Below are 26791 nucleotides of genomic sequence, written 5' to 3'. Positions count from 1 at the left end.
TATTAATCTACCAGTAATACAAAATATGTTTTTTCCTTTCCTGTAATTTCTTCTAAAGTCACACCATGCTGCTCGTGAAATGAGAAAAAGAGTAAAGAAGATATTTTAATACATTTTAATAGAATAGACCACATGGCATACAACTATGTCAAAAGTTTGTGACATCCTCCAGAAATGTTGCCTCTTAAACAGATGAGGGAGCCGTCTTTTGGTACCAATGATACGTCATTCATTTAAGCTCTTAAATGGGTTGCTGTGTTAGTGCTCACATTGGCACCATGGACACTGAGCTAACAAAGAGTTAAACAATCAACTAAACTGATCAACATGATGGGATTAATAAAATTTTGAAATGATATATAAAAACCTTGTTCATCCCAGTTTTATTTGGACATAACTTGATCACTATAAACTGCAGGCCATATTTAAAACAAACACTACAAGGCTGCCCTCTAAAGGACGAATAATGCATTGCAACAAAGGACAACTGTTTCAAACAAAAGTAAACATTTGCATGAGACAGATTGAGTTGTTGACTGTACACATGTTCATTTTAATTGAATGCATCAAATATGCGGATAATATCTAGCCTATAATTGAACAAATAAATAATTACCTACAATTTTCAGATAGCCACACTATAAAAAATATCTTTTTGTAGTCCTTTCACAAATTAAGATCCTCTGAATAACACAGTCAAATGTCAATATATCATAACATTAGTTGGTGATCAAACAGACATTCACCCCTGTCTAATAGTCCAATAATAAAAACACATGCAAAGTTTTAAAATGAAAGGCATAATCTGCATCAGTTAAATGATAGGAAATCTGATACTCCTAATCCAGGAGAATGTGGTGGTATTACAAAGTGATAAAAGTGTTTGTGTCTGTAGGAATATTATTCACAAATGTGATTTGTTTCAGTATTGGGCTCTTCCAGGATCACTGGAAACAGTGAGGTATGTGGATTGCATTTTAGTCCAGGTTTTACTTAATTAAATGTACACTAATGGGCTGCTCCTTTTGCAAATGTATGAACTAAACTGGCATCATGATGTTCCTAATTTACCTGCAGCTCAGTCAGATTGTGACTTTAGTGCCCTTTCTGCATCCAGAGAGTCCGTTTAAAAAGAGTGTAGCCTATCTTTTATTTTGTGCAGCATGCATGCACCTGCACAACCCTGCAGGTTGGTTGACAAAACAAACAAGGGATCTAAACACACTGCAGATCAACTGAAGAAATTTAACAATACTCCAACATTTGAACATATAATTTTGTTGCATTTTTAGGACAACTCCGGTAGATACATGCGAGTGAACATGCACTGCTTTAGAGAAGAAACAAACGCAGAGGGACTACTTTGTTATTGATGTGGATTCTGTCACCGAGTAGTGCTGTATTGTTATCAGTGGAGGGCGCACTAAGAGTGGGTGTGGGCGTGGCAACTTCAATATATGTGAGGGCAAAATCTGTATAATAGTTCTTATACACTATTACTGTGAATGAATGGTCATATCTAAGTGTGTCTAGAGCGGAATAAAATCACCATCACCTACAATATTAAAATAACAGGGGTTCCAGCACGGATGTCGCCATCTTTAGTAAGGGACAATAAGCCCAGTAGTATAACACAACTTGTTGTAATTTGCTGAAACTCGCGTTATCTTCACTTAATATATATTACAAGTGTTTATGTGAGCACCTCACCATACAGAGCATCCTACGACGATTCACAATGACAAATAACAGAAACCGTGAATGCGCTTTTGCGCGAAATGGTCAGTGAGCGGGTCTCCGGCGCCATGTTTACTTTGGGTGACGCCGACTCTCTTCCATTTTCCTCCGCCTCTGGTTGTCAAGAAGATGGCAGCTTCCAGGCAGGCATGAGAGGAAATACTTCTTCACAAATCGAATGAATTTGGATTATTACCGCAAGATAAGTCCACATACCCGCGTTTTTGCAACTACTGCGTCGAAATAAGTAAGTGAAAAATTAAAACATTTGCGCCCTTTTCGGTTTGTTATGTTTTGTTGTGGCAAACCGCCCGGCCATTTTTCTTGTGGGAGCTGTAGAAGTAGGCCGATTGTCGAAAAGATGGCTGCTTCCAGAGACGGCATGAAACATAATAACACTCTGTTTTTGCGGTTTAACTAAGTTTAGCTACGTCTAAAGAGCGTTGTTGCAACTACATTTGTGCCAGGTAAAGTATGCATGTCAAAGGAATGTGAAATTACATTGCATTTAATTGTAAAATTTGGCGACGCTTTGACAGATGCTAGCCGCGCAGCTAGCGCTGTTAGCTTGGTGCAAATTAGGTTGAGCAACTAGCCGCTACTGCTAACGGAATACAGCTAACGCTAGAATCCGTTTGAGAACAACGATTGCACTTAATCCGTCCACGTATTTCAGCAAATTACACAGTGGACGGTTAGATCTATTGTTATAATAACGCCCCTGACATCTGGAGTGAGATTGGAGCATATTTTAATGTTAAAAACAGCGTTTAACGGGATACTGAGAATGCTAAACTCGCTAGCTACAATATGGCGACTCCCACAGAAGCATGAAAATAGCCGACTCTTGCTAACGGATTTAATTGTGGATTAAGTCTGTGTTGCAACTGTGCATTGCTATTCTTTATGGGTCCGCTACGTGTACGTTGAATTTGTTTTCATTTTAACGTATTTTATTTGCCGGTAGGGGTTAGCTGGCTATCATGTATTTTTCTTTTTCATTCGCTTCCGCCATTTTTCAGACTGGCAGCAGCAGCAGAGTTAGCGGGGGTTTGTTTGGTTGCAAGATGGCTGCTTCCATGGATTGAATTCAATGGTCAGAAACAACTTAGATACAACTTAGGTGTTTTGGGTGGGGGATTTCATGTGTTTGTAGGCACAACTACAACGTCAAATCGACATCAATGATCACAAATCAGCACTTTCTATAAATATGTTTGTTCAATTGTGTTTTTCCCCCTTTCCCTCTGGGTTGAATGTATTCGTTAACCAAAGCTAAGTGCTAACTGCTAGCAGGCTAAGCTTTTTTAACCGCTGTGGCCGCATGAGCTTGGTTATGAAGTTTTGATAGATCGATGCTACTGATCAGTTTCTGCAATCCTTATTATTACCTTTGAAATATCACCTTTTTATTATTACTCTACTGAAAGCTGTTGCTGTTGCTGAAACCCAGTGCTGAATCTTTATCATTGTCTCTCTGGCAGAAGTCATGTCTGCCCCTGGCTCCGCGGTGTCTGGGACCACGGCGTCGGTTCTGCAGCCGCGGTGGAAACGGGTCCTCGGATGGTCCGGTCCTGTTCCCCGGCCCAGGCATGGACACAGAGCTGTGGCTATAAAGGAGCTCATGGTTGTCTTTGGTGGTGGAAACGAAGGGATTGTGGATGAATTACATGTATACAACACCGGTAAGATTAACTTTTGGGCACGTACAACTTATGCGATTGTTTGTTGTTGTTTATGTTTTGTTTTTTTCCGTTCTGTGTGAAAACATAAAGTGTAATTTGACAAACCTGATTTATAAACTAACTGGGAACGTATTCTTAAATCTAGTCTTTACATATTAATGCCTTAGTTTTATTTTTTAAAGATCGATTCGTGAAGTGCAGAACTAAGTAGCGCATAGGCCTCAGTAGGCCGAGCGGACCCGTATCTGATTAAATTTTGGCCCCCTCTGCTGGATAAAGGTAATTAATGCACATAAAAAAGGCGGGCTAAAATAAAATGGATGGTGCTGGTTGGTTTAAGCATATCCCCTGCCCCAATTTCCTGCACATAAACCAATAAGAAAAGACAAATTGAGCAGATCTGGTTTTATGGATCATCATTCTTAAATGCAGATGTTGGCTTATGTTCAAATGTTTATAAGACGATTGTTTACATGTTATACATGCCAGATTTTATGTTTTAACATAGACCCCCTTCATGATGTCAATCACTTGATATATGTAGACCTCTGCTGATAACTTCACTCATTGCCTTTTATTTTTCTTCTAGCAACAAACCAGTGGTTTATCCCAGCTGTTCGAGGCGATATTCCGCCTGGTTGTGCTGCGTATGGTTTTGTCTGTGATGGCACCAGATTGCTGGTGTTTGGAGGGATGGTGGAATATGGAAAGTACAGCAACGATCTCTATGAACTACAGGTATCTGATCTGTTTGTAAAAGAATTTACCCAAATTTGTATTTGCACATCAGCATAATTAGATGACTATAGAGTAAATCTGTTATACTCATCCAATTTAAATATTTCTCCTCATACCCGTTCATTTGATGGAAGTTGTTTATATGCACGGTCAGAGCCTCCTAACTATCATCTGCTCGTGGTTGCATGCTTGCGTAGATTTCAGCTTGTCTGTGTCAGAGAACACTGATACAAGAAGGAGAAATAGGAAAGAAAAATGTAAAAAGCGAAGTTAAATTATCAACTTGTAAGTGAATGGGGTCAGCGTGATTCAGCTATAAACAGCATAGTCTGACAACCCAGTTGGATAAAACCATGAATCCTGATTTGTTCAATGCAGAGAGGGAGGTGTGTGGCACAGTTATAGAGTTTGCATTCATTGTGTTCATTCTGACTTTGCACTTCAGAAAATTAAATGAAATGGCTGATTCAGTCTGAGGCTTTAGTCGTCACTTACTACAGTCCATTAATTGTTTTACTGTGTGGCTATGAGAAATGAGGCTAACAAGTGAAGTTTTTTGTTTTTGTTATGACATGCTTACTGATATTTTTTGACCCTTGTCCCTGCTACAGGCCAGCAGATGGGAGTGGAAAAAGTTGAAAGCAAAAAATCCTAAAAACGGGCCACCTCCATGTCCTCGTCTTGGCCACAGTTTTTCCCTGGTTGGCAACAAATGTTATCTTTTTGGTGGATTAGCTAATGACAGCGAGGACCCAAAAAACAACATTCCCAGGTAAAGATGTTTGTTTTGTTTTTGTTTGTTTTTTCAGGATGAATCAGTGGGGCCCCATTATTTACAGCTACTTGAAGTTTTGCTTCAACCTGCACCATGAGTAGGACTAATGTCCATATATATTTTTTTATTCTCAGATACCTGAATGATTTGTACACACTTGAGCTGCGCGCTGGGTCCAGTGTGGTTGGATGGGATATTCCAATCACATATGGAGTTCTGCCTCCACCTCGTGAGAGCCACACTGCTGTGGTTTACACAGAAAAGACGAGCAGGAAATCTCGCCTGATAATCTACGGAGGGATGAGCGGTTGTCGTCTTGGTGATCTGTGGACACTTGATATCGGTAGGTTTCTACAGTGTGAATGGAAACCAGTGAGGTCAATTTGGGCTGAATTTCATTACCCTCAGAGTCAAACATTTTCAAGAGGGTTAATGTTTAACAATAATGTGTGTAGATTTGTTTTAAATTGAATTCTGTAATTTGCATGTGGGAATGAATGGCTGCTTGTCTTTGTCTCCAGATACCCTGACATGGAACAAACCATCAGTAAGTGGCACAGCACCACTTCCCAGAAGTCTTCACTCTGCCACCACCATTACAAACAAGTAGGACAACTGCTTCACCTTTTCAGTAACACATTGGATGTTGCTTTTGACATGTTTGAACTCCTTGTGACTCTGGCTTGTATTTTCTCACTGCGCAGGATGTATGTTTTTGGAGGATGGGTTCCTCTGGTGATGGATGATGTTAAAGTGGCGACACACGAGAAGGAATGGAAGTGCACAAACACTCTTGCCTGCCTAAATCTAGGTTTGTTTGACAATATTTATTGTACAAGCTTTCACTGAAATAACTTTTGTGGCAAAAATGTCCCTCTGACGTTAACTGAGTATCATATGTTTGTCTTTAGATTCCATGTGTTGGGAGACAGTGTTAATGGATACTCTTGAGGACAACATCCCGAGAGCCCGTGCTGGCCACTGTGCTGTGGCCATCAATTCCAGACTTTATGTTTGGAGCGGTCGTGACGGTTATCGTAAAGCTTGGAACAACCAAGTCTGCTGTAAAGACCTCTGGTACCTGGAAACAGGTTGGTGTGCTTAAACATATGACTGGTTTGTCATTGGTTTGATAATGTCCATGATGTTAAATTCCCTCTCCCCCCTCCCTGTCAGAGCGACCACACGCTCCTGCCCGGGTGCAGTTAGTCCGTGCCAACACAAACTCCCTGGAAGTGAGCTGGGGTGCAGTCTCTACTGCTGACACTTACCTACTGCAGCTACAGAAATATGACATCCCTGCAACTCCAGCTGCAGCCTCACCAGCCATGAGTGCAACCCCCTCACAGCCTCTGAACTCTCCAAAGAGCCCTGCACCGGCTGCAGCAGCACCCTCTGCTCAGAGCCTGCCACAGACAGGTATTACACTCGTGAACAGTGGTTCCACTCATTAATAATTCACACCTGTCCATAGTTGACACTACACCAGGAAGTAAAGCAACCGCAAATACTCGGCATAAGGTTTAATTACTGGTTTTGTATTTTACAGCTGTTTTGAAAGTCGCAGCTCAACAGTCTGCCACAGGAACATCTGTTGTCACAGTGCGGCCCAGCCAACCTGGGAAATCCCCCGTCACTGTGACATCTCTTCCTCCAGGTGTCCGAATGGTAGTGCCTGCCCAGACCACCCAAGGATCGGTATGAGCAATATTACACAGCGTTTCATTTGCAATGTTTATTGTTGGATGTATGACCAAATGAGCAGTTGTATTGATCAAGTGTTTACATGTATTGTTTTCAGCCGATTGGTAGTAGCCCTCAGATGAGTGGCATGGCAGCTTTAGCTGCAGCAGCTGCAGCAACACAGAAGATCCCACCCTCCTCCGCAGGCACTGTCCTCAATGTTCCTGCCGGTGCCACCATTCTCAAAACAGTAGCCGTTTCCCCAGGCACAACCACAGTGAAAATGGCTTCTCCAGTCATGGTACAGAACAAACCAAATGTTCTTATTTCTATCTTTGTGCACTGTTAGGGTCACGGGTCAGTTTAAATTAAGATTGTGTTTGCAGGTCAGTAACCCAGCCACGCGGATGCTAAAGACCGCTGCAGCTCAGGTGGGCACAGCAACCGCATCCTCTCCCACCACCACCAGACCCATCATCACTGTACACAAGTCTGGTGCGGTCACGGTGGCCCAGCAGGCCCAGGTGGTAACTACTGTGGTCGGAGGAGTCACCAAAACCATCACTCTGGTCAAGAGTCCCCTCACCATGGGCAGCAGTGGCACTCTGGTAAGAAAACAGGACGCTGTAGCACGATGTAACACCACAGAGCACCCTTTGGTGCTTTCACACGCATGCTGTAAATCATGGGTTCTGCAGATCGCCTTTCACACTTAGTGTGTGTGGTTTTTGTTTTTTAATGGGTTTTTTTTTTTTTGGACTTGTCACAAGACTGTGAAAACATGCACTGAGTTTGAACCAGTGGGGGAGGGAGTAAAGGTTGGCCTACAGTGACTGTCGGAGAACTCTACTAAGAAAAAAGGGAGCATGATGTTAGTGATCTGCATGACTGTCGATCAGTTAGAGCTGGAATGATTCTTAGAGCCACCGGTTTAGCGGTCCACCGTCCCTCTGCACTCCCTGTACTGTCCGATGTTTTCTGGTGACTCATGAACCTGAGTCTCTCTCCTATGTCGGCAGATCTCCAACCTTGGCAAGATGATGTCTGTGGTACAAACCAAGCCAGTGCAGACATCAGCTGTCACAGGCCAGGCTTCCACTAACCCCCTCACACAGATCATACAGGTCAGATATCTGCATGAGTGCAGGAAAAAAAACAGGAGGTGGCTTAAAACTCCTGAGACAGGCACCAGATGTCTTTCTCCAAGTGGTTTGTGTAACACTGCACTTCTCTCCCCCAGACAAAGGGTCCCCTCCCAGCCGGCACCATCCTGAAGCTGGTGACCTCTGCAGATGGAAAGCCAACAACCATCATCACCACGTCTCAGGCAGGAGGCGCAGGAAACAAGCCCACTATCCTCAACATCAGCGGTGTCTCTCCTACCACCACTAAGCAGGGGACCACCATCATTAAGACCATCCCCATGTCGGCCATCATGACCCAGCCTGGAGCCACAGGTCCAAATTCAATTCAGTTTACAGTGTTACAACAGCAGACCCTTTATCTGCTGGAAGGTTTATGATCGAGAACAACGTGATACATTTAGTGATGTTTGGAGCAGGAACTAAACCCAATGGAAAATCTAGAATAAATCATTTTCTTGTTTATTTTAGCATGACAGAAAAGAGTGTATTCTTGTGTTTGTTTCCTGCCGTGACTGTGAAAATTGACTTCATGTGAAATGTTTTGTCAGTGGATGAAAATGAACAATATCAAAGATTATTTGCAAGCTCATTTTAACCCAGGCATTCATGCGTTTGTCTGTGCAGGCGTGACGAGCAGCGCAGGAATGAAAACGCCCATCACAATCCTTACTACAAAAGTGATGACAACTGGAACTCCTGGTAAAATCATCACTGCAGTACCCAAACTTGCTACTGCAGCCGGCCAGCAAGGATTGACACAGGTAAATTGACTCATGTATAGATGTCATTACTGTGTCAGAGGGACATGCTCTGCATATTTACGTAGTACATGAAAATGGCTAATCTTGAATTGTGTGTCCTTAGGTGGTTTTGAAGGGAGCTCCTGGACAGCCAGGAACTATTTTGCGCACCGTGCCAATGGGCACAGTGGGTGGCGTTCGACTTGTTACGCCAGTGACGGTGTCTGCAGTTAAACCCACTGTCACCACTCTGGTTGTGAAAGGGACTACTGGTGAGAACTGTGTTTTTGTATTAATTGGTGATTGAGTAGTTGATTATTGTGCGACTTTAATAGGTCGTTGCTGCTGATCCTTGGTTTTCCTTTTATTTAATGCCAATTATCTTCCTTCCAGGTGTCACCACTCTTGGGACAGTCACTGGTACAGTCTCTAGCAGCCTGGCAGGAGGAGGTACGGTGGACACTTCAAACGCTTCTCTGGTCACCCCCATCACCACACTGGGAACCATTGCTACCCTGTCCAGCCAGGTGATGAGCCCAGCTGCCATAACTGTGTCGGCTGCTCAGACCAGCCTGACCTCTGCCTCCACACTGCCCTCCCCTACCATCACAGTGCAGGTAAGACCCAGCAGCTGACTGTGCCTCAGTCTGTAAAGAGGAACTATGCAGAATTTTAAGCTTTACTATGCTTAACTTTACCTCAATTAAACAGCTTTGGAGTCATTGTGATGGTTTAATAAATGACATGTAACTTGTTACGAGGGAGAGTGGAGGCTCTCCGCCTTCCACCTAGCGTCTCTTGGCTGAAAAACTACTTTGCAAGATCAGCGCCGCCACCCTGGTGTCCCAGCTCTCGTCTCTGCGCACCATGACACAAATGCGCAGCGTAACGCTTAATCTCTTGTTTATGACAGATAAGACTACACAAATATACATGTCGTAACATCGTATGTGATACATAACATCATGTACCGCTCTATTGATTGCTTTCTCACCGGCTTTGTTGTAAACAAATGCACATGGCCGAGAGGAGGGTTAGCAAAACAGTGGAAAAGCGACCTGACTTGCATAGTTCCCCTTTAATTATTTTGACATAAAATAGTGGCAGCTGTATGCATAATACATAATCTTGTACTTCCTACATTAGAACCAAAGAAAGATGGCGATGTTGCATTGGTGACAAAAATGTATTATTCTTGTAACTACAGAACAAAGCAAAGTCCAAAACATGCTGTATTAAAATAAAGCTACACTAAAACTGCTCTCATCTCCGCAGAACCAGCCGACCCAGGTGACTCTGATCACGACTCCCAGTGGGGTAGAAGCTCAACCCGTGCAGGATCTACCGGTGTCCATTCTGGCTTCACCGACCTCTGAGCAGCCCAGCTCCACTGAGGCCGGAGCAGCCGGAGAGGGTTCAGGCACCGTCACCCTGGTCTGTTCCAACCCGCCCTGCGAAACTCACGAAACGGGAACCACCAACACGGCCACCACCTCCTCCGCCGCCATGGGAGCAGGGCAACAAGTCTGTTCTAACCCGCCCTGCGAGACCCACGAGACGGGAACCACCAACACGGCCACCACATCCTCTGCTGCCATGGGAGCGGGGCCGGTGTGTTCTAACCCGCCGTGTGAGACGCACGAAACGGGAACCACCAACACGGCCACAACTGCGTCGTCGAACATGTCGGCGCCCCGCATGTGCTCCAATCCTCCCTGCGAGACCCATGAAACCGGGACAACTAACACAGCTACGACGGCGTCCTCTAACATGGGAGGAGCCGGACAACAGGTGTGCTCCAACCCGCCCTGTGAAACCCACGTGACGGGCACCACCAACACCGCCACCCAGTCGTCGTCTAACATGAACACAGGCCAGACGACGAGCAGCTCGCAGCAGCAGCAGCAGCAGCAGCGGGTGTGCTCCAACCCCCCCTGCGAAACCCACGAGACAGGGACCACCAACACCCCGTCCACGGCCACCTCCAGCATGGGAGGGGGCGACCAGACCAGCACAGCGGCGGGCCTGGTCCAGAGGGTCTGCTCCAACCCCCCGTGTGAAACGCACGAGACAGGGACCACCAACACAGCCACCACCGCCACCTGCAGCATGGAGACGGGCGAAGGCACAGGTACACCGACATAAAACCCCTTCTTATTAACGACTAATTTAAAAACACAAAGTTATTGATTTGACCATACATTACAGTGTTTCTCAATTGGTTTGGCTCATTTCTTGAAACAGAAATGACATCACAACACCGTAGCTTACTTGCAAAAGCTCATATCTCTCCCAAAACAGTTCACTCGCGTGTTAGAACTAAATTCCTTTCTCATATAAATAGTCAGTGCCCCCAAAATGCATCGTCCCTTCGGCATTGTGTAAGCACTGCATGTCAAGATGTTTTGCCACTATGGCAGAGGAGATCGGACCGTATGAGTTTTGCTTTTACCGCACACTGCTGTCATGCATGTACGCTTCTCTGTGTGTGTGAACGCCAATAACGGAGAAAGAGCGCTATTGCGGAGATCAATGAATGGAACGATATTGCGTTGGTTGAGCCAAAAGCCGAAGAATATATTTGTGGCGGATGTAATTTATTTGTGGCGGGCCGCCACGAATAAATGAACGTATGGGAAACACTGGATCACCAAGATCTATTCACTTTGTGCTAAAAATAGGCTATCTGTACAAAAATATACTAAGACATTTGCTGTTTGAAAAAAAATGAATGAGAAATGTTGTGAACAATTGCCAAGTAGTTTGGAGGTTTGTCTATGTTGTTTTGAGAATGTAATGAGCCAAACCAATGGAGAGAAACACATTGTAACTCCTGAGGTCTCTATTTTTTCTTGATGTTATATATCATCTTACTTTCTCAGTTTGTTCTACTAACAGACACAGCAAGTTCTCCAGAAGTGCTGAGTTGCCACATTGTCAGATGCTTGTCTTAACTTTTAGTTAACAAAGACAAATGAGGGGGGAATGCACCATGAAAATTATGCTTTTGAATCCCGTCAGCAGCTCAGCAGACGGAGGAGGGAACCGAAGGTACCAGCAGCACAGAAGCGCCCCCCACCACTGCAGCAACTGCCATGGTCACCACCACCCAGGGCAGGGCCATTACTACCGTCACCCAGTCTACACCAGCACCCGGACCCTCTGTACCGGTAAGAAAGTAGCACATAGTTACTGCATCTATGAATCTGATGTCATTCTGTTGGAAAAACATGTCATCTAAAAATGTGCTTTTGTTTCTTCCCAGTCGATTTCATCAATCACCGAGGGCGTCAGTACTGCTGCCAGCTCCACAGAGGAACAAATGCAAACTGATGAGGCAGCATCAGCGCAAGCAGCACCTGCAGAGGAGGCAGCTACTGCCATGGAGACACAAGCAGAAGTAAATGATGTCATACAAAAGCCAGTGTTGGTCTGACACTATTACTGCGGGGTTTTTTTGCAGTCGTTTGACAGAAATGTGTTCTCTCAGGGAGAAGCAGCAGCAGCGACAGCCTTGAACCTGCCCTCAGAGCTGATGTCTGAGGGTCAGGGAGCCACACTCATGGTGACGGGCCTGTCGGACGAGGAGCTGGCTGTAACCGCGGCAGCAGAGGCCGCCGCTCAGGCAGCGGCCACCGAAGAGGCCCAGGCCCTCGCTATCCAGGCCGTCCTCCAGGCAGCTCAGCAAGCCGTAATGAGTGAGTACAACCGTGATCTTGTACAGCCAGATGGACGCTCCGAGTGTTCACCTCTCACTCTGCAACTTCTGCAAACACACAAGAGATTTCGTTTCCTGTGAAGCTGCCTTTTATTTGTTTAAATAAATCTCAATTATTTTCTGCTTTTACAGATGAAGGTGATTCTGCTGGAGAGAGTCAGCAACCCACCAACATCCCCATCATGCTGACCCAGCAGGAGCTCGCTGCGCTGGTACAACAGCAGCAGCAGCTGCAGGAGGCTCAGGCTGCAGCCCAGCAGGCCAGCGTGGACACAAGCTTGCCCACCGAGGGCCTGGCCCCCGCCGACAGCCTCAACGACCCGTCTGTGGAGAGCAACGGACACAACGAGATGGCCGCCGCAGTCACCAGCGCTGTAGCATCCCTGCTGCCACGCACCACTGCTGAGAGTAAGATCCCCGTGCTTTTTTGTATTGAACAGAACTTTGGATGTTGTTGTTTTTTTCTATAGATTGACATTTTTGCTCCTGTCACTCCACAGCACTTGCTCCATCGAGCACCTTCGCACCGTCTGTATCGGTGGCCAGCCCAGCCAAGCTTCAAGCAGCTGCCGCTCTAGCAGAAGTCGCCAATGGCATCGAGGGAGAGGTGAGAGTGACTGTACGTTTACTGAACACAGGCTTGTTCCAGGCATGTAAAAGACATATAAAGAATAATTCACGTTAAACTGACTGTTTTTTTCCTCTCCCAACAGAAGCAGGCCCCTCAGCCAACCCCAGTGAAGCCTATTGTAAAGAAAGAAAACCAATGGTTTGATGTTGGAATCGTAAAAGTGACAAATATGGTTGTCACCCACTTCTATGTGCCAGGAGATGATTCTCAAGGAGATGTGAGTGTCTCGGGCAGCGTCCTTCATGCTCAGATGTGTGTTGGTGTTCTCTCTCTCAGTGCATCGTCTCTAATCGCTTATTCTTTCTGTTTCCTAGGATGACTCTGGCATCATGCCGGACTACAGCCAGATGAAGAAAATGGAGCTGCAGCCTGGAACAGCTTATAAGTTCCGCGTTGCCGGCATCAACGCTTGTGGTCGCGGCACTTTCTCTGAGATATCTGCTTTCAAGACTTGCCTACCAGGATTCCCAGGGGCACCTTGCGCCATCAAAATCAGCAAGGTAAGCACCCAGAGGGACGCATTTTCCCTTTGTTGTGTTCTTTTCTTTCTCATCGAATTAACATATAGGTGGTCAAACTGTCAGCAACGCCAACTGTTCTCCCAAGCCACTGACTTCGTATCTGTTCACTTCTCTTCCTCTGCAGAGCCCAGATGGTGCCCACCTGACCTGGGAGCCGCCCTCGGTGACGTCAGGGAAGATAATTGAATACTCGGTGTACCTGGCCATCCAGAGCAACCAGACAGCTGAAGCCAAGGCCTCCACCCCGGCCCAGCTAGCCTTCATGCGTGTGTACTGTGGACCCAACCCTTCGTGCTTGGTGCAGTCGTCCAGCCTTTCCAACGCCCACATCGACTACACCACCAAGCCTGCCATCATCTTCCGCATCGCCGCCCGCAACGAGAAGGGCTACGGTCCCGCCACCCAAGTCCGATGGCTACAAGGTAAGCCCCTCGCATCTCACAGCCAGGCATAAGGAAGGGGGAGCGGTTAGCGAATGGGACGACGGGAGATATTTTAACCATCTTTCTGCTTTGTAGAATCTGGTAAAGATGCTGCCTCTGCAAAACCGGCCCCCAAAAGACCAGGCACCTCTCCTGATACGTAAGTACCGCATTCGTGTTTGCATAACAAACGAGCGCCACATTAACAGGGCACTGATGAATACAACATGCATTACTTACTCTGGTTTTTATGTGTGCTTTACAGTAAGGCTACTGGTCCAAAGAAAGCAAGGACGGACCAGTGAGGTTGCCCAGAGACCCCCCCCAGTCTTTTGTCCTTTTTCCACTCGCTGTCCTTTTATCAGGAAGACTGACCTTCACCCCCTCCTCCACCTCCTCATCCTCATCCTAATCTCATCTTCCACTCTCAAGTCTCAGATCAAGACAGCAGTGGAGGCAGAACAACCGTATGAAGCCAAGATGAAAGTCAATCTGAGATGTTTCTGTAGATAAAAACCCTCCTTTTCTCCTTGTTCTGTTGGTCGTACTATTTTTAGAGCAACACAAACTTAGAAGCACATTATCTTTTTCAGTCACATCCCTCTCCATCCTTTAACATCTATTTTTTGCTTGTTTCAGTAGTTGAGCAGTATAGAGAAGCATTTACATCTTTCACAAACTGGGAGCCAGCCTGAGCGCTATGTTACCTTTTTTTTTTCCTTTTTTTTTTTTTTTCTTCTTTGTTTTGTGAATCCTGGGGGGATGTAGAGAGAGACTACATGAAATGATGTACAGTGTTGAAAAAGGCTGTGGAGGCATTAGATTAGATGAGAGGAAAAATCAGTATGGAAACAAATAAAGCACTTGTCCTCAACGAAAGAGGACATCATTTTTTTCCTTTCCTTTTTTTGCTCAAAAACAAATTCTTCGAGAACCAAGTCTGTACAGTCATCGTACTGGACTCCAGTCTCCTGGTAATGTCATCACTGTGCGCTTTTTACCCCAAGAAATGAGGACTGGTGGCCGACACTTCGACGTGGACAAAAGAGAATGGCAAAGGAAGAGATTTGTAGAGAATGAATGACAAGACTTTGCTAGGACTGAGACTTGCAGCACACACAGAAAAAAAAAACTTGCAAAAATCTTCCCAAAAAATTAGCAAGCAATGACGCAGAAGATCTTTTGTGTAGTTTATTTTTGTATTTTTTAAGCTTTTTTTCTCCTGTGTGTATGTGTATGTTGTGTGCATTTTTAAAGACATCACTTTTTTTAACTGTTGTTCATCCCCATAGTTTGTGTTTGTGGGAAGATTGGTGGCTGTGTTGAGGTTGCCACTATATTTTTAAAAATCTTCATTCAGTTGGTCGTATGTTCCTGTTGTTAACAGAAAGGTGGCGAAAGAGAGAAAGACTTTTGTATTTGTTCCAAGTAGAACCGCAGAGGTTATAGGACTGAAGGGAACTTTGAAGTGGACCCAGGGAGAGGAGAGTTTTTATTTTGTTTACTACTCAAATTCTTGTGTTGCTTTGTTTGCCAAACAAGGAAATTTCACGGGGTATGTGGAAAATAACATCAGATCTTTTCATACCTTTTCCCCCCCAAGTACCCCAATCAGTTGTCCTACGCTTTTTATGCTCATGAATGTGGTGTCTCACCTCTTCTTTAATTTTTAGAATGGCAAATTATATTAGTAGACCTATTTTCCCTATCCTATTGATGTATGTGAATCCATTTAATAAATTTTAATTTTTTTCCTTCCACGGCTCTGTATTTCAGACTGCAGATGGTGTGCAAGCTAACTGTGACGTGTAAAACCCGTATGTCTTTTGAATGGGATGTCTTGGGAAGAAAGCTTACATAGCCGGAGTGTACTCACTTGTAAATTAGTTCGTTCATAGAGCAAGAATAAAACAAACAAAAAAAAAACATCTTGGCCTTTTATATAATTACCTGTAACAAACTGTTTTTACATGTTGGTCATCTCTTGATTGCCTTTTGTGTCTTTACTTATAAAAGAAACAAATATATATATAAATATATATAGTCTCCCTGATTGTTCTAATTTGCTTCTGTCGAGCTGATTCACTGTAGGAGTCTGAATCACTGCTAGGTTCATTACAGTACAAACTTGTACAGGGAGGAGGTTTCTGACTGGACATGAGTGTATATCTACTTTTTAAGGCGGATTAATTTGTGATGGTAACGGCCAGGAAGGAAGATCAGAGCCAAGGTTTCAAGCTTGCCGCCTTTTTCTCCGGCTCGCGCCTTGGTTTCCGTTTGTGGTTTCTCCCGATTTCTTTCTAGACGCGAACTTTCTCTTCATATGCATTCATAATTTTGTGCGTGTCGGTGTGTCTGTTGAACAAAACTAGACATGCATGCAAAAGCAGTGTATTTTAGTAGTGATGCCTTAAGTTAGACCATAAGCTGAAGGTTCTCAAAAAAAGAAAAAACATTTAATGAGTTTGTTCCTCTCTTCATGTGGTATACAATTGTGTCCTTTCCTTCCATAGTACCTTTGCTGGGTCACTATTTTTGCACCCTCGTTAGATAGGTCATCATCAGCAGTGCCGAGGTCTCTCTGAACTTTCCCTCCCACACTGGGACGAGTGCTGCTCTCAGCATTCACAGGTGTTGCGAGTTTCTGTCGGCTGTTTGCAGGTTATCTGGAAATGTCCTGTATTTTCCAATGTGTGTTTTTTGTACTGTAGGGAGTAATGTATCTTTTATCATCAAAAAATAAACATGTTAAACATAGAGATTTGGTGTCTTTTTGGTGTGTCTCTTAAAACACAAACCATAGAATGAAACTGTGCTGACCTCTCGTAAGCCGATTCGACCCGCTCTCAAAAACGTCTTCTCTACGTCTACGTCTTCTTTGGCGCTGCCTTCAAAGTACTCTGCTCCGATCTCCTCGCACCACTGCAGAGCCGCTCTGCCTGACACCTGGCAGACAGGAGGAGCCACAGGTCACAACAACAGTTTGTGTCGCAAGTCAGGCTCCACAATAAAGATGTAAACAATATACTGTATGTCTGTGAGCTTCAGAGCTGGAAGCCTCCATCTTTTTTCATTCTTGTTCTCAAACGCATTCAAAAAATCAGAAAATTGTAGTCAACTTTTGTTAAATTTAGGAGCTCATGGTGAAATGTGTGTTGTCACTTTGTTGTAAAGCTTCCACGACAGGTTTGTTTGCCAAAGCCATCGCAAGAAGGGGTCATCTTTCATTTTATAAAATATCAGAATATAATAAATATAAATAAATCACTCCCTCTTCATGATTGTTTCAATATTTCCACTTAAACTATTACATTTTAATTTTTTTATTACAATCATATCTGTACATACTATATTAAACTGCACTTAAAATATCCTTTCCTTCCTTGAAGTTCTTATGATTATTATTCTTTATTATTTTTATTCATTCTCACAGCACTATTCACTTTGCATTTCACACTTTGACATCTTGAAGCACCAAGTCAATGTCTTATGAAAAGTACTCTGAAGCTCTGAATGGGTCTGGCTGAGTGTGATGTCATTAATCATGTGTCTCCTATAAGCTTGTTCTCTGGTAAAGTAGAAGCTATAACTTCAACCTGCAATGACCTCATCTGTGTGAGAGCCTGAATGAGAGAAGCAAATTGATCAAAAAGTGTTTGTTTGGTTCATATCCATCATCTGGTTTTGACTGACCTCCCGGTCTCTCAGGTCGGTCTTGTTGCCCAGGACGATGAAAGGGAAGTCAGAGGGGTCCTCTGGTTCACCCTGGACCAGGAACTCCTTCCTCCAAGCGTCCAGGGCAGAGAAACTGGACTTGGACGTGACATCGAAGACCAGCATGCAGCAGTGGGCTCCTCTGTACAGAGGTGTCCCCAGAGACTGGAACCGCTCTGTGCCTGCAGTGTCCCAGATCTGACACACACACACACACACACACACACACACACACACACACACACACACAATGCATTAGTGTCCTGCTCCCACAGGTGTTGTGTTGTGTTGTATTTCCAGGTGGACAAAGCAGCTAAGGTACCTGCAGAGTGACTGTGTCCCCGTCTATGTCTACTGTCTTGGACAGGAAGTCTGTCCCCACAGTGGCCCGGTACATGTTGGTGAAGCGATGATTCACATATCTGTACATGAAGGAGGATTTTCCCACCCTGAGTAAACACACACACACAGAGAGAGAGAGAGAGAGAGAGGAGGTAAAGGATTAATCCAGTCAAATCAGTCTTGCAGTGTAACAGACACTTAACTCTGGACACAAAACTCTGAGGACACGTTGAAGAGACTAAATAAATCAGTCTTCACGGCTCAGTGTCTGACAGTCACTCTGTGCGTAAATCAACACGTCCCACTAAAGGGAAAGTGAAACATAAAGAGTGAAACAACGGAGCTGTAAAACTGATTTAATAGTTATCAATTAGAAACTTGTATAATTTAATGAGCAGTTGTATTGTGAACGGAGAGGTAAGGTTGGTCAACATTACCCAGAGTTCCCTATGAGGATGAGTTTCAGGGTGACAGGACGTTTCCTCTCGCTCATGTTGATCACGACAGTTCCCACCGGAGCTACAGCTGCTGTGGCGGTGCCTTCAGGTGCTCCTCGTAATTTTTAAATGTGACGTGCGTTTAAGAACACTAAAAAAAATTTATATAGCCTATATATATATATATATATGTATAATTAATATGACACCACATGAAGCCTTATATATACTAATTAGTTGTTGTTATTGTTTTCTTTTTCTTTCTTTTTTTATTTTGGCCCGTAAGTAGGCTAATCAAACTTAAACTGTCTTCAACAACATCAAACATCAACAACAACAAACAACAAAAATAGTAGGCTAGCTATGTCAGTGTGTTTCACAGAGTAGTGGAGTAGGTAAACAGCCACTGTAGCATTGTTGTGGCTTTATGCAAGTGAAGGCATCATATGACAGCAGCCTGGTGTTGGCACATTACTGACCTCTGTCCTCGGTCTGTGACACAACCCAAAGACACTGAAACTGGTGTCACAAACAAAGACAGAGTAAGGCAACTATATATTTTAAAACAGATTGTACTGTTTTTGACCTCACTCTAAAATGGTAAGGATTTTAAAAAGCTGCTTTGCATGTACTTTACTGGATTTTAAATTTTATTATTTTTGAAATGTACCAGCAGAGGGCAGCACAGGCCTCAGGTGATTCACCTTTCTCCTAGGATTAACTTTGAGTTGCCCCTGGCAGGTGCTGTTATCTACAATATGTCTGCTGATACATCTATTATAATATTTATAGATGTGAATTCAGTAAAAGAAAAAAAAAATCTAATTAATCTCATCAGTAATCTCATCAGTGGTTCTCAACCTTTTTTGGCTCGTGACCCCATTTTGACATCAATCAAGTCAATCAAGATGCGCTAGCTCAGACATTTTTATATGCTGCGTTTTTATTTGAACTCGATTTATATTTGAGAAAGTGAAAGTTTAGAATAGTTGTGAGTGGGGTTTTTGATCATAATTTTTAAAAAAAAGAATAATAATTAGTTTTAAAAAATATTCTTATCAGTAATTTTTTTATCTATTACTAGACATTTAAAGCGACCCCAAGTGGGGTCCCGACCCCAAGGTTGAAAAACACTGCCCGATACATATGTATCACAGTGAAGATTTATTTACACTGTTGCCCATAAAGTTGGAATAAACCTTTTTTAAATTTTACCTCCTCTCATGAATGAATGAACAATTGTGACAATAAGATTTATTCGTGATCGATAAAATGTATATCTTCTCAAAAATGGTAACTGGGACTCAATCATTGCACTTGGCCAAGGGTGATTACAGATGTGTAGCTATAGATAGGAATAAAAAGAAGAATGTGTCTTACTGTAAAACAAAATTATTCCAAATTTATGGGCAACAGTGTTTATGAAACTGTTATATGGAGATGCCAAATTTTCCAAAGATGATAAATGTCAGGCTCAATTTTGGCTACATGATCTACAATGTGGGATATCCTCAGACAACTTGGAAAGCGTTTTAAAAAAAACACGATTTAAACACAATTACATCATCAGCTGATGTGCTTTTGCATGAGACTGTGAGTGGTGCAGCAGAATACTGAGATTGCACAAATTCACCAATATATGAGCCCTATCTCAGTTAGTGGAGGAAGCTTTGGCCACTCAACCACCTGACTTTATTAATCATTGCAGGAGCATACAGTCATATCACACTGCTGCTGCACAAAGCATCACGTGCTGATCGCCACACTGTGACTCTGTGCCAAGAAAACCAAAACCAAAAAGACAAGTGTCATTCATTTAGTGACTAAAAATGTAAGTAACGGCTGAGAGAAAGGAGTAAAACTAAAGAACGATGGAGTGGTGTTTGCGTGTGTGTGTGTGTGTGTGTTTGAGAGAGAGGGAGAGAGATCTCCTGGGTATGTCTCTGCAGCCCTGCATGGCAGAGATAAGACCACCGCCTACCCAGAAGCCTGTTTCTTGGGAATTAGAGAGTTGTCCCCAAAGTCCACTGGTGACACACAACACCATCCGTCACCGAGCTACAACAGGCTCTCCTCACCCACCAACTGCCCAACAAGACGCTCCAGTGTCACATCAAACCGGCTCTGCCAAGATACTGTCAGCAGCGAAGGCATGTTGTGTGTCTATGCATGTGTGTATGCGAGTAACATACGACGTGCTGCAATGTCCTGTAGGTCTGTGTATACGTCTGTGCTGCTGCATGACAGTGAGCGGCGTGCCTGTAATTCCTGGCCTCCTCCTTTCATCTAGATAGGCTCTTATCAGGGCAGAGCAGCCCGCTCACGCAGCGGCAGCAGCCACATCCCTGCCCAGCTGTCCACACGGCCACCGAAAGCTCATTTCGCTCTCTCACTCATAATATTACTCTCATTCACACAGACTGCTGAGCTGCATGTGCAGATTAGCTCACAATTTTTTTTTTAAAGTTTCAATACAAAACAAACGTGTGCAAGACACAGCTGCATGAACCAAGTGAGGGGATAAAAAGCAATTTATTGATATAGTAATTTCAATCTCTCCAAATATCTCCACTTGTCTTGTTCAGGGCCTGCTGGAGTCTTCCCAGCAGTCATTGGACATGAGATGAGCTACATCCTGCACAGAGAAAACTCACTCATACCTGTAGGTATGGTAGAGTTTCCAATCCACTTAACCTCTGTGAACCTGGAGCTTTCTTACTGAGGCGGCACTGCTTACCACAGTGTTACAAAGGAATTACATCAGGGGTGTTTCGGTGGCCCAAGTGTCATTTTCTATTTCTTCCTCTTTGCAATCTCACAAATAATTAACTAGCTGTGGTTTGAACCGTTCTCCGTGGCTATAAATTCAAATGGATCATTTCAAAAGACTGAGGTCATGATTCCTAGATGAAGCTTTAATAGATAAGAAAAGAGTTTTATTTTTATTTTTTGTTTTGTTAGCTAAATCAGAGTTATACAGTTTGACATACTATTTTTTTTTTAAAACTGTGTAAATAGAAAGCCAAATTCAAAACAGAAAAATGATCAAACAAGGTCATAAACATCACAGGATCATACACAATGGAGCCGGAGATCTCAGTGTCAATACCTAAGTTGATGTAGCTCATTGTCCTGGATGTCTCTTTACAAATCTGATTTCCTCTTATAATTAAAACAGGTAACAAGTTTCTAATCCTCCACGTTCCCCGAAACACAGAGGACACAGCTACGGTCCTGATAAAGAGGACACGTCAGGTCAGCAGCGCTTTGTTTCCTGACACACATCTGGCCACATTTTATTCAGTGAAGTTGTTTGTGACCTGTGACTTTTACTAGATACAGCATCAAGCATGTTTCCATTGTTGTGGGGGGGAGGGAGGGAGGGGACTTTATCCCAAGCAACTGTAGAAAGAGACAAAAGTTTAAGGAAACTCATGGTACAATTTTGTTTCCGCAGTTAACAGGTTTTATTTATTGATTTGCATCTTGCATAACCGGTGCGGGTTATCCGCCTGTTGCTACCTTATGAGGATATAGTTTCAATTTAACTGTTGGAAGCTCTTAAATGGCAGAAAAAGACCCAGTGTTACAAATAAAAAAGGGGACTTGATTATTCCCAACTGTTTTCCTCCCCTGATTTCCCTGAAAACTGTAAATGAACAAAGACAGAGGAAAGTTGGGGAACTGCTTTGACTAGCAAATGACACTGGGACAGTGACGGGCCTGTGCGCAGCCAGGCCGTGTCCAGACCATATCTCTCCCCCATGATTGCAGCTCTTCTCCCGATTTGCATTACTGTGTTCCACTATAAGCTTTGCTGGACCACAAAGAAATTGCGTCTTTGCATTTTATATTTGCTTTGTTCAAATGTCTGTCAAACTCTTTTCCATGTGGGCTTGGTCTTATCAGGGGTTGTATGCACATTTCATCAACAGACAAAAAGCTCCCATCCTGTGAACTGCCTGCCCTGCCTGGAACTGCTGCATCACATCCTGTGGACTGCATTTATGTATTTATGAGTAAATATTAAAGGTATATCACATAAAATTAATGATATCCACCAGTTATGCCCGGTTGATAACAGAATTGGTTTGGTGCTGGGGTTTTTTTTATGTGGAGCTTCCTGTGTGGAAACCATCACAGATACAAACATGTTATCAATACTACACTGCCGCACACGCACAGCCATAAAGGAAGAGCAGAGGAACCAAGATTTAAAAGCGGACACCTTCGTCTTTTGCACATTTTTCAAACCGCTGATTTGTGGCATTTGCAAATAAAAACACTTTAGACGTCATTTTAACCCCAGGGCTGTAAATATGACAGATCTGCCCTCATGCAAGTTCTTTCTCTCTGGACAAAAAGAGGTGTGTCTTTCAAAAAAAAAAAAAAAAGTTGTCCCCCAACCCCTCCCACGAACTGTCTCTTAGCCCTAAACTTTGCTGGTGGTTGGGGACGTTGCTCTTGTAGCCATCAGCCTATGCTGAGGTAGACACTCACACTGTGCCGCCTTCTACCTGGCTGCGTAAATTTAACCCCGAGTCCTGCTGCTCACCTCGCTCCGTGTCTGTGCCATCCTCTCAGGTAGGTGACCCCCCTTGGCTCTTTAACATTTCTCCAGTCAGCACCAGTGTGTGGTCTGATTCATCAGGCAATGAATGTCCCTAAATATTGAAACTTTTACTGGCACTGTATAAATACCACCACTTAAGGTCATTTATTGCCTGATTGACTACGACTTGTGAAAGATGAGGACTTTGCTTTCAGTTTCCCTCCCAGTGAAATTGACACTTTCTCTTCAATATTTAATTTCGACTTTAATTATTTAAATAATTTTGAAATGTTATATTTTTAGTCAGATTTTTTATTTTATTTTTTTTAACCATTTTAAAATAAGTTTGGAGCAGCTGTTCCTGACTAATGTTTTTAGCTGTCTTAGAATTACATCCGTTTTTATCTCACTGCTTCATGTTTTATGTTTGTATATGTATTATATGATTGATGATTGATTGCATTAGAGGCATAGGCTACCTATTCATCTTTTGATCAGGACGACAGTCAAACCTCAAGTTCATTTATTAAGTTTCTTTATGAAGGTCATGAATGAAGATTACATTTATTTAAATGAATTGAAATCAGAATTTAAATGTGATTATTTCCAGCACTTTTAATATCTGGATTCCTGAGTCCAGTATTCTTTGATCGGCTCTCCGTCATTCGCTGTCACACGCTCCACTGATATCTGGCTCATGTTGTATCAGAGGAGCTGGATATATTTAGCATTACAATAATGCTGTCTATCAGATTTTCTCACACTTTATCGGACACTATGAGCCTCTGCTCTTTCCTCTTCTCTTTCCTCTAAAGATATGGAGCACTGCGGCCTCGTCTGTCAGTGCAGTTCCGATAATACTGCTCTGCTTCGCCACTCTGAGCTTTCACGGTTTCTGTCACACTTGTTAGTCATTTCTAAAACTGTTTGTTTTGCAAAGGGCAGAAAATGTGCTTGTCATGCTTTGTTTCCTTATCACAAGGACAAGAAATAGTCTTACAATTTTGAATATTTGCCACTAATTAAAATCCCCCCACACAAATCAGAGTTTGTTTTTTTCCAAAATGGCACAAAAGTGTGACAGAGATAGTTCAGAGTGAGAATCTGCTGCAAACATGACCTCAAGACCTTTTTTTAATCATTATTTTTAGTTGGTGTTGTGCTGTACGTCCACCCTGCACCCTCCCCGAGGACGTATATTTTTTGCATTCTTCTAACTGACACACCTATTGTAGAAAGGCCACTCGGTAACTGTTTGGTCACTACATTTATAGAGCCATTTATTTTTAGTTTTTACTTTCAGCCACAGTCAAATGAGGATCCTAGAAAAGGAAGTTTAAAGAAACCTGCTGTCGAGAGATCTTATCCTTCAAGTTACACAGGTTGTTGTGAAGAGAGGAGCAGGGTGATAGCTGATCTGCTCCAATCAGAGTTACTCTGAATCACTAAGTTATTACCTGCAGTGGTCTGTTTCTTCTCAGTGTTACCAAAAATAAATAAAATCACCCATTCACCTTGCACTTTATGAACATTTTTCCTGACAAGATGCGTGTGGCAGAAAAAGCTTTGTGGATTTCTTACGTCCATCCCGTGGTCTTGTTGTAGCTCCAGTCTGTCCCTGTCGCCATGGATGATTCCTCAGAGCAGTCCCACTGGGTGTCCCCAGCTTTGCTCAGCTCAGACCCTCTGGCTGCTTTCTCCTCTGAGTCTGGCCTGCTGCCGCCAGGGGAGGAGGGTGAGGCCTTCTTCTCCAGCCAGGACACAGACTACACCAGCCTGCCCTCCTTCTTCTCCAACCCCAGCCACAGCCGAACGCCGTCCAGCTACAGACACAGCTCGGGTCAGTACTCCCACCCCAACCACCCCTCCATCTAATTCACCTAGACATCCACCACCTGAATCATGACCTGACTTGACTTCTCTCTCTCTTCCCCTAAAGTTCGTCAGGTGTTCACCTCGCCGAGCCTCCTGGGTAACCTCCAGCTGCTGGACGGGCCCGGCGGCCACTCCCTGAGCTCCCCCTACAACCCCGCCGCCAACAGCTGGAGCAGCAGTCCTCTCACCAAGACCTCGCTGCACTCACACACCCCGACGTCCCTCTACACTCCCGGAGTCACCTCCTCCTTCACTACCTCCAGAGACGGATACCCTTCTCCGGGCAGAGACGGCAGGGAGAGCCCCCGGCTTCAGGAGGCCCTGAAGGCCGAGCGCCTGAGCCCTCTGGGGGGGTCGGGGGGCAGCAGCAGCTTTCTGAACCTGACGCCTGCTGCCGGGAGCATGTACACACCGTCGTCCCACACCCACCCGCACATGCTGAGCCCCTACAGCTCATACATGACCAGTCCACAGGAGTACAGCTCTGCTGCGCTGTACTCCAGCCCCGGGGCCTGGATCAACCCCTCCTACTCTCCTAAACTCCGCAGCAAGTTGAGGATATCCACTCCAGGTGAGGTTGCACCTCAATTTAGTGACTGTTGGGAACTTTTTGTTATATTGCATAACTTTCTACAACAGATGCATATGTGATGGAGATGTAGATTAAATTTGCCAGGTCCAAAATGAGCTTTCGGGCTTAACCTTGAAGCCAAATTTGGGGGATACACTTCCATGGCAACTGGGCAATACCTTGGTTAATCAATGAGATATCAACCACAGTGAGTAACGTCACAAAAATGTTTTTTCTGTGTATCTTTGATTCTGAACAGAGGCCAGAGAGTGTGTCAACTGCGGAGCCACAGCCACCCCTCTGTGGCGTCGGGATGGCACAGGCCACTACCTGTGCAACGCTTGTGGACTGTACCATAAGATGAATGGCCAGAATAGGCCGCTCATCCGACCCAAGAAGAGACTGGTAATGGTCCACTGATGATGGCCCGCTCCACTGGGATTATATGAAGAATTTTTTATTGCTGTCAGAGCAACTTATAAACCCTGATTATTTCATTTTCTGTGTTTCAGATTGTCAGCAAGAGGGCAGGTACAATGTGTGCCAACTGCCACACAAGTACAACAACCCTGTGGAGACGCAACGCCAACGGGGAGCCTGTGTGCAACGCCTGTGGACTCTACTTCAAACTGCACAACGTGAGTCACTTCTCCAGATAAAATCCACAGCTGGAGCTCAGCGCTTCACCCTGAATCGGCTTGAACATAAGAAGTCAGATTGGTCTCACTCTTTTCTTTCTCCTTCCTTTTCTCCCCAGGTCAACCGGCCCCTCACCATGAAGAAGGATGGGATTCAAACGCGCAACAGGAAAGTCTCCAACAAGAACAAGAAGAGCAAGAAGGTGGCCATGTTGGAGCAGTACCAGGAGGTGAATCAGCCGACTTCTCTGGACGACAACGGTGGGCCCTTTTCCCTCGGCCCCGGGACTCTCCTGACCTACAGCCACGCACCGCACCTCATCCCCGCACCCTCCCCCCTGCACCCCTCTGCCTCTCTATCCTACTCACACCACCTCAACACCGGCATGATGCCCACGCTGGTGTGAAAAAAACAAAACGGGCACCTTTGTATACTCAGGAATCAGCACACCTGCTTGCTTGCCACTTGTTTGTGTGGAACTGTACATAAGCGTTTCTACATTGGGCGCCATGTGAATGGAGTTTTATGTTTATTTTCACTGTATTGTTATTGGAAAACAACACGTTGTAGATAACTATCTTGATCGGGCCCTAGTTTGAAGTCAGACAAAAGCACTCAGCTGGGGATGCTGCACATACAAACGCATGAAGAAGGGAATTATTTCAGCTGTAAATACAAACACAAATCCGATTTGACTGCAATATCTGTGCCTCTTTTATTGTTCATGATGTAAAGTTATACTTTTCATTTTGTGTTTTATGGGTCTGTTTTGTATTTGTGAAATTTATATCAGCCTACCATTTTGAAGTCTTTTTGAAGAGAACATAATAAACGTGTGACCTATCCAGTTGGAGTAATGAAGGCTT

General features: G+C 44.1%; 3 protein-coding genes across 13 annotated transcripts; 2 read left to right on the top strand and 1 right to left on the bottom strand.

The window, feature by feature from the left end:
- Positions 1-1841: 1841 nt before the first annotated feature.
- Positions 1842-16552, top strand: hcfc1a (host cell factor C1a). 11 transcript variants are annotated; one of them, XM_085776317.1, is made up of 28 exons: positions 1842-1984; positions 3222-3422; positions 4012-4160; positions 4772-4932; positions 5070-5278; positions 5457-5541; positions 5640-5746; positions 5847-6026; positions 6112-6354; positions 6485-6633; positions 6737-6919; positions 7005-7226; positions 7638-7742; positions 7859-8075; positions 8388-8524; positions 8628-8775; positions 8897-9120; positions 9779-10634; positions 11528-11673; positions 11769-11903; positions 11994-12201; positions 12354-12629; positions 12722-12828; positions 12935-13069; positions 13167-13352; positions 13498-13795; positions 13892-13955; positions 14061-16552. In XM_085776317.1, exons 2-28 carry the CDS (start codon positions 3227-3229, stop codon positions 14098-14100), a joined length of 5166 nt encoding a protein of 1721 aa, XP_085632443.1. In that variant the 5' UTR covers positions 1842-1984; positions 3222-3226; the 3' UTR covers positions 14101-16552. The 11 variants fall into 11 exon arrangements, with proteins under 11 accessions (XP_085632443.1, XP_085632440.1, XP_085632448.1 ...); XM_085776314.1 differs by having other exon boundaries at positions 11525-11673; XM_085776318.1 differs by lacking the exon at positions 1842-1984 and adding an exon at positions 2009-2204.
- Positions 14976-18392, bottom strand: LOC146987208 (ras-related protein rab7). The gene is made up of 5 exons (XM_085776327.1): positions 18289-18392; positions 17832-17958; positions 17489-17707; positions 16616-16741; positions 14976-16500 (listed from the first exon to the last, which is right to left on the bottom strand). Exons 1-5 carry the CDS (start codon positions 18342-18344, stop codon positions 16414-16416), a joined length of 615 nt encoding a protein of 204 aa, XP_085632453.1. The 5' UTR covers positions 18345-18392; the 3' UTR covers positions 14976-16413.
- A 4362-nt stretch (positions 18393-22754) lies between these two features.
- On the top strand, positions 22755-26772 carry gata1a (GATA binding protein 1a). Its single transcript, XM_085776326.1, has 6 exons — positions 22755-22872; positions 24446-24680; positions 24780-25286; positions 25546-25691; positions 25799-25924; positions 26044-26772. Exons 2-6 carry the CDS (start codon positions 24467-24469, stop codon positions 26329-26331), a joined length of 1281 nt encoding a protein of 426 aa, XP_085632452.1. The 5' UTR covers positions 22755-22872; positions 24446-24466; the 3' UTR covers positions 26332-26772.
- Positions 26773-26791: the final 19 nt, after the last annotated feature.

Source organism: Trachurus japonicus, chromosome 5, assembly GCF_045865225.1.
Source record: "Trachurus japonicus isolate A0001 chromosome 5, Traja_1.0".
Taxonomy (NCBI): domain Eukaryota; kingdom Metazoa; phylum Chordata; class Actinopteri; order Carangiformes; family Carangidae; genus Trachurus; species Trachurus japonicus.
This window is presented reverse-complemented; position numbering and strand designations above follow the sequence as displayed.